Genomic DNA, 19,545 nt, shown 5'->3' with positions numbered 1-19,545 from the left:
TTTCTACAGAATTGTAGTTACGTGTTACTTTCTATTTGAATGTCTCGTTGTTGATTCTTGTTGTTCTCTTGCTTCATCAATGAGGTCGAGCTCGATACTCATATTCTCAACATTTGTTGTGGGTTGATATCATGGTGTTTGTACCAAATCAATTAAATATTTTTTGCCTAAGAAAACAAAAAAACAAAAATTTCAACATATAGTTGCAATTACAAAATTATATTAATTTTTGTTTGACATAAATCTAAAATAGAGTAAAAATTATATAAATATCAAATAAAATTTTAAAAAATAAATAAATTAGGTTTCTCGAAATTTAAAATGGGTACATGTATAGGGTGGGTAAGAATATACTCATCCCCGTTGTCGTACTTGATTTAATAAATTTGGTATTGTGATACCCTCTACCCCAACATACATATATAGTAATTATAAAAATAAAATTCTTCATCATTAAAAACCAAATCTCCAACCACATAAGGGTAAAGAGTTCACATTCATAAACTTAATCCAAATAACATGTCAGTGAAATTACAAAGAAATAAAACTGAGTTTTTAAATAGTTTAATGAAAATAACATCCTAAACTAAGCCTAGCTATGCCCCGATATCACATATCCTATCAGAGCATGCCCAACTGAAGCCTAAGCCTCATCACCAACATCCCCATGCTGATGATCACCTGTAACACAATTTAAACACATACAAAGAACAACAAGAGAGTGAGAAACATCTCACTCGATTTCAGGTGTAGAAATAACAATTAGGCAACACACACAAAAATCATACAAGCACAGTCATAGCTACTCATTAATCAGGTGCAAATTCAAAATTCACATATAACAGTAACACATACACAGTCATTCATCATGCAATGATTTCATGGACTCGACTCATAGATGCATGCATATGGCGCCAGTCACGTGTCTTATAATCATATATCACTGTATGCTGCCTAAACAACACACCTAGGGTAGTCTAGGAGTACATGTAGGGAGCTACCCATACACTCTCAACTAGAGGGATGTATTGCTAGGGTCTGGTCGAGATAGAGAAGTTGCGCAAGTTATGTCTCATGCTCACAAACGGGCGAAATCGAGACATCCAAACCGCATTATCCCCTAGCACTCCCCCAAGCTTTTACACAAGGAAGGCCTTCCCTAACAATTTACTCCACATCGTACCCTTCACATAGATGCATATGATGCATGTCACACATTCACAAACTCATGGACTCATCACTTTACTTGTCTTGGCATTTCATGTTTTATCTCATTTCATCACGTTTCACATTCTCAAAGTCATAGTGCTCACAATAGCATGTCATTCACATCATGTCTCATGTCATTTGTTCATATTTCACATAGTCATACTCATAAGATTATCATTTGGAGATTCTTATCATCATCATGTCATATTCACTTTTCACGTTGCCTCATAATCATATTCATAATTGTTCTTCATAGGGTTTCACACAAGAACCCACAAAACATTCTAATTCATATCAAAACATGTTCAAATTCAAAATTAAGTATACATTCATGCTCAACATTTAGCAAGAAACACAATAGAATACTTAGAATTCAAAACAGAAAACATCTAAAATTTGCCTGTTTCTCTTAGGGTTTCCCGTAGGAACCATAGAGCACTCTAATTCATATCAAAACATATTTATTCTCAAAATTAATCACATATTCACACATCACATCCAACAAGGAACACAACAGAATAATTAGAAGGCGAAACATAAAACATTCATATTTTGCTTATTCCTAGAAGCATGCATCAGGCAAGGGATTAGGGGTCAATCCAGCTATCCAACAATTATTCACACACCCCCGAGCGAGGTTTCTCACTCCCCTCTTACCTGGATAAGCAGAAGACCAAGCTAGAGCGGAATCTGGTTGATCTTCTCCTCTTGGTTCTCCTTGGTCTTCAAAGAGTGTGTCTAGAAGCAGTGCTAGAGTCTGCTATTTATAGATGTCAAAAGTCGCTAGAATGACCCGTTTCGAATTTGGAACGGCTCATTCTGGATCCTTTCATCATGTGTTAAATTCACATCTGGAATAGCCCGTTCTGGAGTTGAGTTTAACTCATAACGGCCATGTTTGGAACGGCCCATCCCAGTTTGGGAACGGCCCGTTCCATTTTGGGAATGACTTGTTCTTGGCTACTAAAACACCCTTATTGAGCTTTGGGCCTTTTGATTTCATATCATGTTGTTTCCATACTTTGGGAGCTCCTTTTCTTTGATAATAGAAGTCCATTCCCTTAATCTAAGGTATGAAAACTAGGGTGTTACAGGTACTACCTATATTCGAGTTTGATTAAAAACCAATTATTCTCCATTAAAGACAGGCGAGTTCAAGTATTACCCATGAGTACAATTTATTTACCATACCTAGTGGAAACAGTGGCAATCCTATATATCGTTGAGGTGGTGCATCTGCATCCTTAACTTTAGGGATAATATGTGTATGTGTCTTGAAATATGGGATTTTTGTCTCTAAATATATATATTGTGAATTCACTGTCTTTAATTTTTCAATTATTATTTTTATTGATTAGTTTCTTTTTTATATTTTAATCTTTTTTAAGCTCACTTTTCATTTTTAATGAGTGTTTTTTTTTTTTGTTATGTAATATATATGTATTTATTTACACACATATATTCACTTAATATATATATATATATATATATATATATATATATATATATATATATATATATATATATATATATATATATATATAAATGAGGGATTTACTTACCCCGCTCAATAACTTATGTTTTACATCAAATTTCAATAATCCAACTATTAAATTAAAAGTTTTTAATACATAGATCAAATTTGTAAATTTTAAAAAATTTAAAGATTATTTGATACTCTATTTCATTAATTCAAACCAATGTATAAAATATTTTTATGATTATCTATCAATTTGAATTAAAGAAAAAATATATATCAAATCATTTTTTAAAAAAAAGTTATGAGGAGGGATCCACTTACTCTTCTAATAAGTCAATCTAGACTTACACCACTTAATAACTTATATTTTATATCAAATTTCAATAATTAAACTGTTAAATTAAAATTTTTTAATGTATAAATCAAGTTGACAAATTTTTAAAAACTTTGAAAATTATTTGAAGCTTCATTTCATTAATTCAAATCGATGGATAAATAAAAAATCATTTTATACGTTGATTTAAATTTATATAACGAAGTATCAAATGACTTTCAAATGTATTTAAAATTTTTTAGACTTGATATATGGATTAATAACTTTTAATTTAACTATTAGATCATTAAAAATTGATGTAGAACATGAGTTATTGAGTGGAGTGTCTGTAAGTAAACTTACTTTTAGAGTAAGTCAGTCTCTTATTCTATACATACATACATACATACATACATACATACATACATACATACATACATATATATATATATATATATATATATATATATATATATATATTATCTTTTAAAATAAAACTTTTTCCATTTAAAATAAACTTTTTCCACTACCATAAGGTCCAATGTTTGCCTCTAGTGGGAGATATGTGGGTATATTTGGTAGATAAGAAACAAAAATATGATAAATAGAGTAAAGAAAGTAGAAAAGAGATAAATATGCTAGTTAAAAATTGATTTAAGAGAAATACAAAAGAAATGGAAGAGAAATAATATATGATAAAAAAAAAAAAAAAAAAGTAAGAAATCAACCTTGGATAAGAGTATTTTTAGGAGTATTCTTTAACATGAGCATTTGTAGATTTGTAGAGATTCTTTTAATGTTTGATGTAATTTAATTTTTTTAACTTATTATATTTATTTATAAATTAAATCAACCTTCAACTTTAACACCAACGGCTAACTTGTATGAGAATATTTGTAGAAATTTTTTTTACCTTTTAGAGTTTTTTTTTTAACTTTTTATCTAATACAGTTATGGTACTTATTTATGGATTAAATTTTAATACTTTAAAATAAATTATCGATAACTAAAAATAATTTTGCATCACAATATATAGATTATTTATCTTAAATCTAAAATATAATTTATATTTTTAAAATATCTAATTATATAAAATTTATATAATTTAAATATTAAAACATAACATTTATTTGCATACATAATTTTTGATAAATTTTATTTATATATACAGTCTAAAATACTAGTATAATATATGCTAAATTACACTTTTAGTCATCTTATAGTATATAATCTACAATTTTGGTCACTTAATTCTCAATTTCGCAAGTTTTGTTCTTCAATTTTATAAAATGCATAAATTTGATTCCCTTACTAAAATTTCATTTGTTGGTCGTGAACTAATATTGGATAAATGTCATTATAATTAATATTTATAATATTTAAGCTTAATTATATTTTTATCTTATTTTCATCTAATTTTACCACTTTTATTTATGAGATAAAAATGGGACTCAAAAGTGAAATGTAACATAAACATAAATTGTTACTCTTTTATTTAATATCATATTATGATCAATGGATACAAATGTGATGAGAAAACTAAAATTGTGTATTTAAAAAAAATTGAGGAACTATAATTGTAAAATTAAAAATAAAAAAACCAAAATTACAGATTGCATATTATAAGCGGATTAAAAGTGCATTTTATCCTTATGTCAAAAAAATTTATTTTACCCTAAGGTGACGTTTGGTACACAGAAATTTTTTACTTTTTGAAGAATCTTATATCAAGAATGTTAATTCTCCACATTTGGTTTGTTATTTAAAAAATAACATGGAAACTTTGTTTCAAAAATGATTTTTGTATAGGTTGCACAAAATTATTCCTATGAGAAGGTGGAAAACTAAATTTCTCATGGTAAAAATAAAATTTTAATACATTAAATATGTCTTATTATATTTATTTAATATAGTAAAAATCTTTGATTTTTAAATAATATTTAAAAACATTTATAATCAACCAAACATTTAATGATTCTTAGAATACATTTTCAAGAATCATGATTTCCAGATACTAAAATTTGTTTTATATCAAGCACCTTAGAAAATATATAAAAATAGAGAAGAAGAAAAAAATCATGAAGAACTATGAATAGTAACTTAAAGTTGTGATAAATGATTTAATAGATTGCGTAAAATACTAATCGATTAAAAGCTGCAATTAGAATTAGAACTGTAACCAGCATAACAATAACTTTCTAAAGCAAATTTAATTGATTATATAATAATTTAATCGATTAAATTTTGTACAGTAGTATTTCTTGGTTATTCACGTTCAGTCTAGAGTAAAAATAAAAGAGTGGTGAGTCCACTACTTTTTATATTCCTCACCACCTAATTTTATACCCATTACACAACTCAACTCAACTTATTTCTACACTCCTTACAATTTCTTCTTTATTTCCATGCTACGAAAGGAAACCACGTTATGTCATTTTTTGGGCTAAACGACTATTATAGTGTAGTTTTACAAACAAAATACTAAAATAGGGCTGTTTTGAAACATTTTACACCTTTGGGGTAGTTTTCATGGGTGTCGCTATGGGCCATAGCGACACCCATGACATGTGGTTTTTTTTTTTTTTTGCTTGGTTGGGCTGGACCACTGTCGCTATAGGCTGAAGCACCACACCTGATGGGCTAAAAAAATTATATAGCCCATAGCGACACTAAGCAAAGAAAAAAAAATACGAAATTAATAATAATGTAGAATAAATATAATAAACTGAAAGTTATTATTATATAATTATAAAAAGAAAACAAATTTTTATAAAAAAGTAATTTTAAATAAATAATATGTATTTTTTTAAACTGACGCTGGCGCCCCAAATTTATTTTTTTTATTCATTTTTAAATAATTTTTACATTATTTACTTCTTTTTTCAAATTTACATTATTTATTATTTGAATTATTTTATTCCCTTTTATCTGTTAATTTTTTATAAGTTTGTAAACAATTTTTGTATTTATAAAATAATATATATAATTTCCTTAACTGGCGCTATGGGCCACAGCGCCTGAGTGGAGTTGTGGCCCACAACGCCCCAAATTTTTTTTTTTTTTTCATTTTTGAATTATTTTTTCATTATATTACTTATTTTTTCAAATTTACATTTTATATTATATGAATTAATTTTTTCCCTTTTATCTGTTGATTTTTGATAAATTTGTAAACAATTTTTGTATTTATAAAATAATATATATATTTTCCTTAACTGGCGCTATGGGCCACAGCGCCTCAGTGGAGCTGTGGCCCATAGCACCCCAAATTTTAATTTTTTTTTTTCGTTTTTGAATTATTTTTTTACATTATATTACTTATTTTTTTCAAATTTACATTTTATATTATATGAATTAATTTTTTCCCTTTTATCTGTTGATTTTTGATAAATTTGTAAACAATTTTTGTATTTATAAAATAATATATATATTTTCCTTAACTGGCGCTATGGGCCACAGCGCCTGAGTGGAGCTGTGGCCCATAGCGCCCCAAATTTTATTTTATTTTTTTCGTTTAGGAATTATTTTTTTACATTATATTACTTTTTTTTTAAATTTACATTTTATATTAAATGAATTTTTATTTTCCCTTTTATCTGTTAATTTTTGATAAATTTGTAAACAATTTTTGTATTTATAAAATAATATATATATTTTTTAACTGGAGCTATGGCCCATAGCGACTTGAAATTTTTTAAATTTTTATTAAATAATTTATGCAGATGTCGCTATAGGTGATGGAGACTCTTGTAGTATATATACCCCCCTTTCGTTCTATTTAATCACATCGAAATCTCTACTTCATTTGTTGTTTTTGTTACTGTATTTGTTATTTATCCACTAAATCAGTCTGGTTGGTTCTTTGCTCCTGTTAAGTTGAGTTTTAAAATGTTATTTATGATTGAAATATTTTGTAGTTTAAATAAGTTGTATGTATTTGTACTAATATTTTAATTTTTCTGCAGATATTATGGATCAAATTATCGCTTATATTTACACTGGAAGGATGTATGACAGTCCAGAATGTGGTGTAACATTTGAGGGACCAAAAAAAGGGATGTATATTAAACGAGGTTTAACTTTGGATATATTAAAGAGAAGGATTCACAACAAATTTCATCTTAAGTCAAATCAAGTTATATTATCTGTAACTTACAGATTTGTTGTTTCACAGCATGGTGAGAGCAGATATTCTTCATTGGAATTGAGTGACGATGATGATGTACAATGCATGATAGAAGCTTTTATGAGTCAGAATGTGATGCCAATAATGGAATTACATGCTGAAATAGGTAACTTAGAATCTTCAACAATTTCGTTAGAAAATTTGTCAATTCAACGATCACCGGTGATGACAAGAGACGAAGATGAAGATGACGAAGATGATGAAGACTATCATGTTTCATTGTCATATGAAAGCAATGATGAATCAAATGAAGATGAAATCGATAATTGTGAAGTATCTGATAGTGACGTGGAGTCAGATGCTATTGTTGAAAGTCCAATGGTTGAACCAATTTCAATGTATCCATCTACTGAAGGTAACATTTGAAAATTAAATTTGTCAACAATTTGTGTTATTTGTTTAAAAAATTTTGTTTAAATTAGGTGGAAGTGAATTTTGGGGTAATTTACCTCACTATACTAATATCAATTGGAGTCATCCCGATGAAGAAGAAATCCCAGGGATGGATGTGGCTAATAATTGGTCTATTGGCAAAGATTTATATGCTGGATTGGAGTTTGAGAATAAAGATGCAGTAAAAAATGCAGTAAAGCAAAATGCAATGAGAATGCATCAGAGTTTTTATGTAGTTGAATCGAAAACGACAAAGTGGGTTGTTAGATGTCCAAATGCGCATGATGGATGTCCATGGTACATGAGAGCTATTGAGTCAAGGAAATCTGACAAGTGGAAAGTGACTCAATGGGGTGGACGTCATACATGTTTGAACATGTCTTTGTCACAAGATCATAATAAGTTGGATTCTGAGCTAATTGCATCATTTATACAAGGTAAGTTCTGCAACTGCAACTTATAATATTATATTAATAATAATTTATATCACTGATTTTGAATATTTAATATGTAGGAATGGTTAACCAAGATCCAACAATCAAGATTAGCCTTATCCAAGAAAGAATAACATCTCAAACTGGGTTTAAGATATCATATAGGAAGACTTGGATGGCTAAACAAAAAGCAATTGTTAAAATATTTGGTGATTGGGAAGAATCTTATGCTTTTTTACCCCGGTGGCTTAAATACATGAAGGAAATTGCGTCTGGATCTTTTTATGATCTGTGTCATGATGAGTTTTTTGTTGGTAATCGTTGTCACCGTGGTTATCGTCAGTTTCACAGGTTATTTTGGACATTCAAGTCGTGTTGTGATGCATTTGATTATTGTAAACCCTTGATACAAGTTGATGGCACTCATCTGTATGGGAAGTATCGAGGCACACTGCTTATTGCCACAACACAGGATGGTAATAACAATGTTCTTCCTCTAGCATTTGCTGTGGTGGAAGGAGAAACATTACTTGCGTGGTCGTGGTTTTTGGCTCATTTGCGGCTACATGTTACAAATAAACAAGGAATATGCTTAATTTCTGATCGACATCGTAGCATTAAATCGGCCATTGACAACGAGGCACTTGGTTGGAGACCGCCAAATGCATATCACAAGTACTGCATTAGGCACATTGCAAGTAATTTTAATACTCGATTCAAGGATGCCAAGCTAAAACAACAACTTGTGAAGTTAGGTAAGGAAAATTATTTTAAAATTATTCGTAATTTCATTATTCTAATTGTTCATCATTCATAATTTGTATGCAGGGTATACACCATGTAAACACATTTTTGATCGTAATCTGGAAAAGTTTTGTCAATCTAGCCCTGATGTTCAAAGGTGGATAGGAGGAGTATCAAAAGAAAAATGGAGCATGGCATACGATGCAGATGGTCGGAGATACGGTCACATGACAACTTGTCTGAATGTGTTAATAAAGTTTTAAAGGACTGTAGAAATCTGCCTATCACTGCATTAGTGCGATCGACTTATACGAGGTGCGCTGAGTATTTCAGTACTCGTGGTAGTCGTGCTTTATCTGAAGTTTCATCAGGGAAAGTTTTCGTTTCTAAATTGGTTGAGGCTTTGCAAAAAAATCAAGAAGAGGCTTGTTCCTACCAAGTTTGTAGATATGACATTCAAGCTTCAAAATTTGAGGTTGAAGAGGCATTTGATCCAGCGAGACAAACAGGGGGAAAGAAATGGGTAGTTAATCTAAACGAACGATACTGTCAATGCGGAAAGTTTACAGCATTTCACTATCCTTGTTCTCATGTTATAGTTGCATGTGGTGTCGTTAGCATTGATTACTACCAGTTTATAGATCCAGTTTATACAACTGATTATGTTTTAAGAGCCTATTCTGGTCTTTGGGAACCAATCGGAAATGAAGACTTAATCCCTCCAAGTGATGAGGACTGGATACTTGTCCCAGATCCAACATCTGTGCGTGGGAAAGGCCGACCAAAATCAACCAGAATTAGAAACGAAATGGACTGGGTTGAAAGCTCAACGCGACGACAAAAATGTGGTATATGTAAACAAGAAGGTCACAACAGGCACAATTGTCCGAGAATATGTAACCGTGATGAATAGTGTTTAATTTTTTTTCGATGATTACAATTTTTTAAAGTTAATCAAATAGTTCATAAATATACAATGTCTAATCATCATCCTCCTCATCCTCCTCATCTTCCTCCTCATGATGACCAACACCTCTAACAGTACCAGGAGTGAGAATGCATCATCGTCGTCTTTCTCTTGTCGCCCTTTGAGGATTTCTACGAACATGTCGCTCCGGTGGATGACTAGCCTCAGCTGAAAACTGTGGTCGCAAATCAACCCCTGTAACATCAAATTTAAATTATTAATAATAAATAAAATAATAAAATAATAGACAAATTAATTAAATTTTATATTACCTGATGTATAAGCATGAGTGATATAAGCATCATCATATGGAATATGATATGGGGCTTGCTGACTATGTTGCGTGTCATCCTGTGGCCCACTTGGTTGTGGAGTTGCAAAAGGAGATTGCCCAAATATGGCCATCATTTCTGACGAAATGAAGGGCTCGGGTGATGCTGCGGGCCTGTGCTCAGGTGATCCTGTGGGCGACTCTTCTAAACCAAGTGTTTGACAAATATTTGTCGTCGTAATCGGAACCGATGTCTCAAAACCTGGTGGGCGCGGTGGATGGTACCAATATGTGTTCTGGGAGACGGAAGGATAAGTGAAATCCTGTGAAGGAACATAATAAATCCCTTCCGGTCTGTCTGGCACGGCAGGGTATATCTGGTCGACAGCCTCAATTGGCGTTCTTCGTCGTCCTAATCCTGCTGCCTCCCTAGAGGATGGAGGAACATTGAATGTCCCCATCTCATATGACTCTGAAGGAGGGGGTGCTTCCTCAGCTGGCTCAACGACACGGGCGAGATAGTCATCAGATATCGATAAAAATCGATTAGTTTGCTCTGTGACTGCCTCCAACGAAAAGTCATCTCTGCCAGTAGGGGAAGTCAAGTATGCCAGACATTCAACTACATCTCCCTACATATACAACAAATGTCATAAGAACTTTATATTTAGACAAAATATTGTATTTAAATATAATTACTAAACGACACATACCAAAACTGACTCTTTAACTTCATCTGGATCAATGTGCGGCTTCCCTTTCCTCCGGTACCATCTCATATATTCTGAATTCGGACCTAATAGTCCGACCTGTGGAGGAGTAGGTGTGAAGTGATATTCATATCGATGACCCCAATGTTGTAATGCTGGACTTAATATTGTAGCCCAATCATCGTCTACCTTGCTGCGTAAGGTCAATGCATGCACATTTGCAGGAGTCATTGGAGGATGTGGAATTGGTTGTTGGCAACCAAATTGCCTCATCACCCTGTCCGGCTGATGCCATTCACAAATACACATACAAAGTAAGGGAATTACAGAACCCCAAATCTGCATCCCCTGTGTGCAGTCAGCGGGCATCTGTTCAGCAGGGGGATATGGCTGCCAAATTATCTGTAAAATAAAGTTTTTAATTAGAAAATTAAAATACAATAAATATTTATAAAGTTTTTTTAAAAATAACAAAATGTTAATTACTTACTGATTTCCTAGTAGTACGATCAAAGTATTTGCGATAATATTTTATATCATCGCTCATACTTATTTTGGTCCTTGTGTTTGACCACCTGAAAAAAACATGTTGTAAATAATTAAATAATGTTTTAATAACTGATTAATTGTCAAAATACAAAGTTCCAAATTTGCTCGTACCTTAAACCAATTGGACTGGCTGGAGGAATAGGTGGAAATGGTGAAGAGATAATGGTTGGGAATCGTTCCCATGCCCATAACTGTAATAAAAGAGTAAATCCACCACAGCTTGGGGTTTTGTAATCGGTTGAGGTGCATAAATTCCGATACAAATATCCAAGCACAGCTGCACCCCATGCAAAACCCCTAATAATGTCAAAATCGCGCAAAAACAACAACCATCGTAAGGACACATACGTTGAAGATCTATCCGGAACAAGCACTCCTCCTAGATAACGTAATATCCAGGCTCTAGCATAACGAGCCAAGACATGTACATCATCTATGTCATCAGCAATGTCCCCAAAGATTGCTGCCAACCAAGATAGCCTAACGCGATGTCCTTTTATTTCAGACTGTGGTGGAACAACCCCTAACAGCTCCTCAGCTGCATAAAATCAAACCAAAAAATTAACTATTATTAATATTAACAATATACTATAAATTTACGAATAATTTAAAGTTAACTTATAATTACCTAATTCCAATATATTTGGATCGCGTCGAGATACTATCGGTTCACCGTCAACCGAAAGACCAACAAGCATGCCAATGTCTTGAAGAGTAATTGTGCACTCTCCGAATGGCATGTGAAATGTATGTGTTTCTGGTCTCCATCGCTCTACCAAAGCCGTTAGCAAACCAGGACTAACTTTAATATAATTTAGACGCGCTATCCATCCGAAACCAGCTTGATCTAGCAACGGAATTATTTGTGGTGGAACTCCTGCAATTCCACTGCGCGACGGAGCAGCACGTCGTGCTGCTAGTCTCCTGTCTTCATCTCTGTTCCAAACATGCTGTGACACATGCATATTTTGCAACGATAATAAATCATCGTCGACTGGTCCACATGTCACACGCATACCCGTAGAAGATGATGATGATGCCATCTATAACAAAATGTAATAAAATTAATTATTTTAAAACATATAATTTATTTTTTAAATTTCATTAACATTAATATACCAAAATAATAAATAATGACACACTAACATCATATATAATTTTCAAATAAATCACAATAATAAATAAATTCAATAAATAATTTGATAAAGCTTATACCAACTACTTAATTTTAAGAGAAAAACAAATATTTAAACTAAAAATAATAAATACCTGAGATGAAGAAATACAGCAACAAATCCAAATAAACCAACAATAATCTGAAAAAAATAATAAAAATTAACAGTTATAACAAATGTCAAATAAATTATTTAATATCCAAAAATTTAATTTATTTTTTTTACAATAATTTATTTTATAAACATTATATTTTCACTATAAACAAATAAATAAAACAATTTAATAATTTAAATAAATAATTATAATCATAATCCAAATAAATAACACAATATCCAAATCAATAATTTATATATTAAATAAGGTATATTTAAATATTTAGGGAATTAATTAAAATAAAACTTCAAATATTTTGTTAAATTAAAAAATGACATTCAAATATTTGGTCATATTAAATAAGGTATATTTGAATATTTGTTAATTATCTAGTTTTAGTTTAAAAAACGTATCTTCATAAATGTTCTCAAACCAATTTAAAATAAAAATATAAATAAATATATTTTTTAAATAAAAAAAATAACACAGAAATAAATTAATAAATTAAAAATTAAAATAAACTGTAATTAAATGAAAATAACACAGAATTAAATTAAATAAATTTAATTATGAAATAAATATAAATCACACAGAAATAAATTAAATCATTTTCAAATTTAAAATTAACTTTCTTTTAAATAAATATAAATTACACAAAATTAAATTAAACCAATTTATATTTTAAATACAATTATTTACGAAAAAAATTTATCTTAAACAGAAATAAAATAAAGCAATTTCAAATATAAATAAATAAAAATTACACAGAAATCAATTTATCAATTTAAAATTTAAATATATTTCTTATTTTAATTAATCTCAATTATACTGCGATAAATCAAATCAATTAACAATTTAAATATAATTAATTTTCATATATATATTATTGACACAGAATTAAGTTTATTCAATTTAATATATAATTCACAATTACAGTAAAAAATTGACTTACAACTAAAATTCTAAAAAACACATATTTAAAACCAAATAAATTGCAGAAAATTACAAAATTTAAAACATAATAAATCATAAATACCTCGTATGATATAATATCCCAAAAAAAACACCAACAACCTGAAATAACATAAATATATTATTACATAAAATTTTTAAATTAAATAAAAATCAAAATAATTAATTTTAAATAACAGTTATAACACTTATAAATATCCTATAGCGACTTCTAAATCAATTATAATCAGAAAAAATTAATTAAATATCCTATAGCGACTTTTAAATATTATGAAAAAAAATATAACCTCAAAATATAAAATTTACCTGAAACGAACAACAGCCACAGAACAGATCCAAATAAATTAATACCTATTTCAAACGTTTAAATTATTGTTTACCTAAACATAAAATAAATATAAAATATTTAATAAAATAAAATTATGAAAACGAAAAAATTAACAGAACAGAAACTTACCCGAAGAAGAAGGAACGTGAAAGTGAAAGTGGGGGAGGGGACCATCTGTTTCATTTTATAACTGTAAAATTAAATTTTTTTACCCGAACTGCAACATGTGTCACCATCCTATTGGCCACGCCTGCGGTGAATTTGAAAAGGCTGGGCCACGTGTCACGTTGTAACTGGTGGCGCTATCAGCCACAGCGCCTGTAAGGCGCTACAAGCCACAGCGCCCCCTTTTTTTTTTTTTTTTTTCCTTTTTATTATTTTTTTCCACATTACATTACTTTTTTTTTAAATAACTAAATTTTTTCTTATTTCAGTTCTTTTTTCCGCTTTTTTATCCGAATTTTTTTTAATTAATTTATCAATTCTTATTTTTATAAAATATTTTAAATAAATTATATTTTTTGGTTTTTTTATTTTTAAAGGAGGCGCTATCGGCCACTGCGCCTGTAAGGCGCTACAACCCAGCGCCCCTTTTTTAATTTTTTTTTTGGTTTTTATTATTTTTTTCCACATTACATTACTTTTTAAAAAAAAACTAAATTTTTTCTTATTTCAGTTCTTTTTTCTGCTTTTTTATCCGAAATTTTTTTATATATTAATTTATCAATTCTTATTTTTATAAAATATTTTAAATAAATTATATTTTTTGGTTTATTTATTTTTAAAGCAGGCGCTACAAGCCCCAGCGCCCCGTTTTTTAATTATTTTTTTTTGGTTTTTATTAATTTTTTCCACATTACATTACTTTTTTTTTAAAAAATGTTATTTTTTCTTATTTCAGTTCTTTTTTTCGCTTTTCCTGGAAATTTTTTTATAATTCATTTATCAATTTTTATATTTAACAATTATTATAAAAAAATTTTAAAAATGCGCTGTGACTCATAGCGTCTTTGGGGCGCTTGGAGCCACAGCGCCTCATATTTTGTTTTTTTATTTTTTCGTTTTTTAATTTTTATTCACATAATATTTGTTCATTTTTAATTTTTTTTTCTTATATATTACATTAAGTTATTTTTATTCCTTTTTCTTCACATAAAATTTTCTATTTTTAAAAATTTATTATATAAATGGGGTAGCCAAGTGAAGTCGCTGTAGCCTATAGCGACTTCTAAGGATTGCCACCAGCTACAGCGCCTCCTTTAATATGGCGTTCATGGCTTAGAAGCAGACTCAAAATTGCCACGTGTCATCGGTATCGCTATGGCGACACCCAGTTAAAGAGCCCCAAAGGTGTAATATATTTCAAAACAGTCCCATTTTAATATTTTGTTTGTAAAACTGTATTATAATGATCGTTTAGCTCATTTTTTGTTATCAAGTGCACGTGGAGTGAAAATGATGATGCACACACAGAATCTAAACCGCTAGGCACCAACTGAGTGAGACCTCGGGCGCATAACAGGAGCGAACCTCTTCGGTTACAACTCGCTTTCAGCCAGCAAAGTGTCACCAATCTAACTTTGCTTTCATTCAAGCCTCACTGCTGTTTCCTCCCAAACAATTATTTAATTTAATATTTTATCATTTAAAGTAACTTTTTATAATTCAAAATAACATAATTATTTAATTCAATATTTATTAATTTAAATTAACTTTTTCTAATTTTGAACTTTCCACTGATTGTTTTTGAAGAATTAACATTTCCCTTATGGAAATCATAATCCCCATATATTTCATATTTTTATATACAAAATTCTTCAACTATATAATTTTTACTAATTACGAGTAAGATCAAAACATTCCGTATCTTTATATTTATTTAGAAATATTTAAAAATTATTAATATTTATTAAATCAATCGATATAATACTTAATTTTTAAATTTTAAAATCTTAAATATTATTTTTTATTATTTAAAAATTTAAAGATAAAATAGTCAAAATTTATATACACAAAAATAGAATATCCCTATTATAGTAGATATACAAAACCACTTCTAACTTATTAAAGTACATTTATTTCTCCTAACTTCTTTAATAACCACTTATTATATTATTTTTATCTTTATATTATTTTTAATTTTATAAAATATAGAGTATATCCATTTCACTAAAACGATTGTTGCCAAATTATATACATTTGGAAATACAAAGGATGAGAAAAAAAAGCCAGCAAATTTTATTTTAAGAGGAACTAAAATAATTAGCACTTATTGATGAATAAACGATATAAACGCCTACGAATTTCATCGGATGTCAATGGTTAAAGAATTAAATAAAGTCAAAAAAAAAAAAACTGCTATAAGCGTATAGATGTGAATGAATCCTTTCATTTAAAAGGGTTTTGCTGCCTTTTCTATTACTAATAAATATAGATATAGACAAGGGGCATCTCTACAGTGAAGAGACTAGACATTTGAACTTCCCTGCTGTAGTAACATGTCCTGCGAGATTAGACCCTATCAGTTCTTATAAGAACTCTTCATTAACTTTGTTCTATTTACTGGTAGCATTTTGCCTGAATGGTCCACAAGAACATGTAGTTTTCTTTCTACGCTTCAAAATTCTGAAGAGAAGCCAGCCATTGTTCTATGCAACTCTTCCCAGCTGCAAATATTTTTAAACAGAATATCAAAAATTAGTATGGATGACTCTTTTTTAGTCTCTTAAAAAGGCAGATGCAATTATCAACGCAACACTGATTCATACAGTTAACGAATGCAAATTCGATGGTCAGACACAATTATATATGGAGGAAAAAGCATCACCACCATTCAAAATTTCAAATTACAAGTTGTTAGTTGTTTTGATCTGTACAAATACCTAATTAAAATTGGCAGATTATACTATTTTAAATGCAATAATTTCCAAGTTTTACTCTCATAGTTTCATTCAAATTACAAGATCAACAGGATGAGCCCCTTTATGGCTCTAGGACTCGAGCATTGTGCTCAAGTATCAGCAACCCGATAAGAAATTTTAAAAAGAGAAAAAATAAAATAAAATGAAGTCTCTAAAGCTATATTGAGGACCACACATGCGACGCTTGGGATCAAATCAGTTCCTTTTGTCAAATTATTACTTTTTATTATTGAATTGTGGTGATAATTCACAAAGAGAAATCACGCCTGTAAGTTCAATAATACAGAATTTAAGGCGTTAAATCAAATTACGAAATTACTTTAGTGCAAAACTTTTCCTGTGTCATAAATGCAACATTTTGTAATTTATTGCCTGACCAAAATTTTCAGCCTGGGATTTTTTTTGATTTTTTGGAAAAATTGGAATTCTTTAGGAGAAGAAAATAAAGGCAGAAAGAGGCAGAGGATCAGGAATCCTGCTGGAATAAGAGAAAGGGACAACAAAGAAAATGAAAATCAACTTGAAAAAGCAAACCATGCCTTTGGAAATCAGAGAGGGAACACAACAAATAGAAAAAAGGAAACCAGAACCCAGTCCCATAAAAGCCAAATATCAAAATCAAACAATCATTTAATTAATTAACCAAATAAAGCCTTTGAGTACGATCATCAATTATAAAACGGGAAACGGAAGCCTTAAAATTCAAGACCATAGCACTTATATGTTACCGACTTACCAAGCACCAGTATATAACAAAAATAACAAGTCCAAGGTAACAAACAAAAATCACAACCCAGAAATAACTAGGATGAATATAACACATTTTCTTCATCACTCATCAGAAAAGAACCATCTACAATAAGGCAGAACCAACTCAAAATCACAAAGATGATGCTCAACATAATCTACATGCAGCAATACAACACAGATCCCTCTGAACAAAGTTGTTTGCCCTCAGAGCCAAGGTAAGTAACAAAGCTAATCAACCAATAAAACAAAAGGGAACAAAATTACATTGCTAAAAAAAGCAAGTGCAAAAAAACTTACCAGAAGAAAATCCATTGGAGAGGTTTTTGATGGCACTCAAAAGCGCCTTGTTTGAGGCCCCCACCTCCTTGCAGCTAGGTTTATAGCAAGGAACCAGCACTGCAAAACCATCACCATCAATATCATCACTCTGAAAGCCAGAGCCAAGAGGTTCCAACCACCCAATGGACCACTCTGAGTCATCGGATTCAGAACCGCACAAGCACCAACCACTACTGAAATCATCATCAAATGGCACCAACGTAACATCACCATACTCTCTATGCACTCTCCTCTCTTTCCTATGAGGTGGGGCCATCTTCTTTGTGTCATTAGCAATACCCCATTCAGAAGATGGTGAAGAATTCAGAGCAGAAACTTTAGAAACGGGCTTTTCCTCCTTTCCCCTCCCACCCCACACTGACCATGCCAAACGGGTCAAAGAGATAGTCATGTGTCCAACTCCAACACAGATTCAAAGTCTTTTTGGAAGCCAAAGAGTTTAGGGATAGAAATAAAACTCCAATAGTCGAAAGAGCGAGTGGTTCCTGCCAGTTGCAGTGACACCACTATATTAGGAAAATGATCAATTCAAAATAAGACACAGATCAATTAACCAAACTAAGAAACACACCTGTAGAAAAAATTAAAAAAAAAATAATAAAAAATTAACAAAAATCAAGCCTTTGAAAAAACAAAAACATGATTCAGCAGGCGTTGAAAGAAATAAATATCAAAACCAATCAATTCCAAAAAAGTATAAGTTAATCACTGGCCCATTTCCTAAAATTGAAATATATACAAATAATTTTTTGCGGAATTCACTGAACCAATTTCATCAATACGGCCAAAGATTGTCTCTTCAAGTTAAAACATATGGCATTTTCACAAGACCCTAAAAAATTATTTAAATGATTGATTATTGAAATTCAAAAAAAGTAATAAAAAAAAATTATCTTTATTTTTTCAGCAAATTCAAAAAAAAAAAAGAGAAATAAAACCCGTCTAGAAGGACTGAATCAAAGCCAATATAGCAAGTGGAATTTTTCAGTGAAGACTTTTGTGGTCAAAACCTAGTGATATAATCAGAGAATCGAATTATGTTCTCCTAGGTCACCGGAATACGGGAAAATCTCGCCGGAAAATGGAAAGACAATGAAAGGAGGGAGCGGAGCGTAGTTTTCTCCGGTGAAAGAGAGAAGACAAAAAACGGTGAAATTGACTGAGTGAGTTGAGTTTGAAACCCTAACTCGGTAACTCACTATCACTCCGTGATCGTCTTCCTCAGTTGCGCTGAGGAAAACCCAGTCAAAATTTTGTTGCATTTTTTCTGAATTTAAAGACCTTTGGCCTGTTTTCCTTTTTTTTTCACTCCTCATCTCGTTAGATCCAACGGTTGAGGTTTCTCTATCGTATGATCCTGTGCGGTGAGAGGAAATGTCTTACTGTGAGGCCCTAATCATGTATGTTATGCTGACGTGGCTGACCACGGCCCAATCATGTGGTGCATGTGTGATCCAACTTGTCGACACGTGAGAACAAGTCAGCCTTGAGATTCGGGAATGTGAAAATGATATGAACAGTCGTATTTGGTAACACAATTTTAATTTTAGTACATTTAAATGATCTGTTAAGTTTATAATTTATTTTTATAAATATTTGTTTCTTTTTAATAGATAACTTTTTATCAATAATTGTGAATTTTTTTACATTATGAAAGGAAAGACAAAAAAATAAAGAGAGCCTAAATTATTAATTAAAAAATCAACGGTC

At 30.5% G+C, this 19,545-nt stretch overlaps 1 protein-coding gene across 1 annotated transcript; it reads right to left on the bottom strand.

The window, feature by feature from the left end:
- Window positions 1-16,194: 16,194 nt before the first annotated feature.
- LOC109808939 (uncharacterized) lies at window positions 16,195-19,094 on the bottom strand. The gene is made up of 3 exons (XM_020372141.3): window positions 18,846-19,094; window positions 17,794-18,320; window positions 16,195-16,491 (listed from the first exon to the last, which is right to left on the bottom strand). Exons 2-3 carry the CDS (start codon window positions 18,224-18,226, stop codon window positions 16,436-16,438), a joined length of 489 nt encoding a protein of 162 aa, XP_020227730.1. The 5' UTR covers window positions 18,227-18,320; window positions 18,846-19,094; the 3' UTR covers window positions 16,195-16,435.
- Between the last annotated feature and the right edge of the window lie 451 nt (window positions 19,095-19,545).

The sequence above is a fragment of the Cajanus cajan genome, chromosome 5 (genome assembly GCF_000230855.2).
Source record: "Cajanus cajan strain Asha chromosome 5, NIPB_CcT2T_4, whole genome shotgun sequence".
NCBI lineage: Eukaryota > Viridiplantae > Streptophyta > Magnoliopsida > Fabales > Fabaceae > Cajanus > Cajanus cajan.
This window is presented reverse-complemented; position numbering and strand designations above follow the sequence as displayed.

Excerpts from the sequence above, each read along its gene's own strand:
- LOC109808939 (XM_020372141.3), bottom strand. The coding sequence starts at position 18,226 with ATGACTATCTCTTTGACCCGTTTGGCATGGTCAGTGTGGGGTGGGAGG. Across the intron at positions 16,492-17,793 it reads CTCCAATGGATTTTCTTCTG|CTGGGAAGAGTTGCATAGAA; the intron begins GTAAGTTTTTTT and ends AAATATTTGCAG.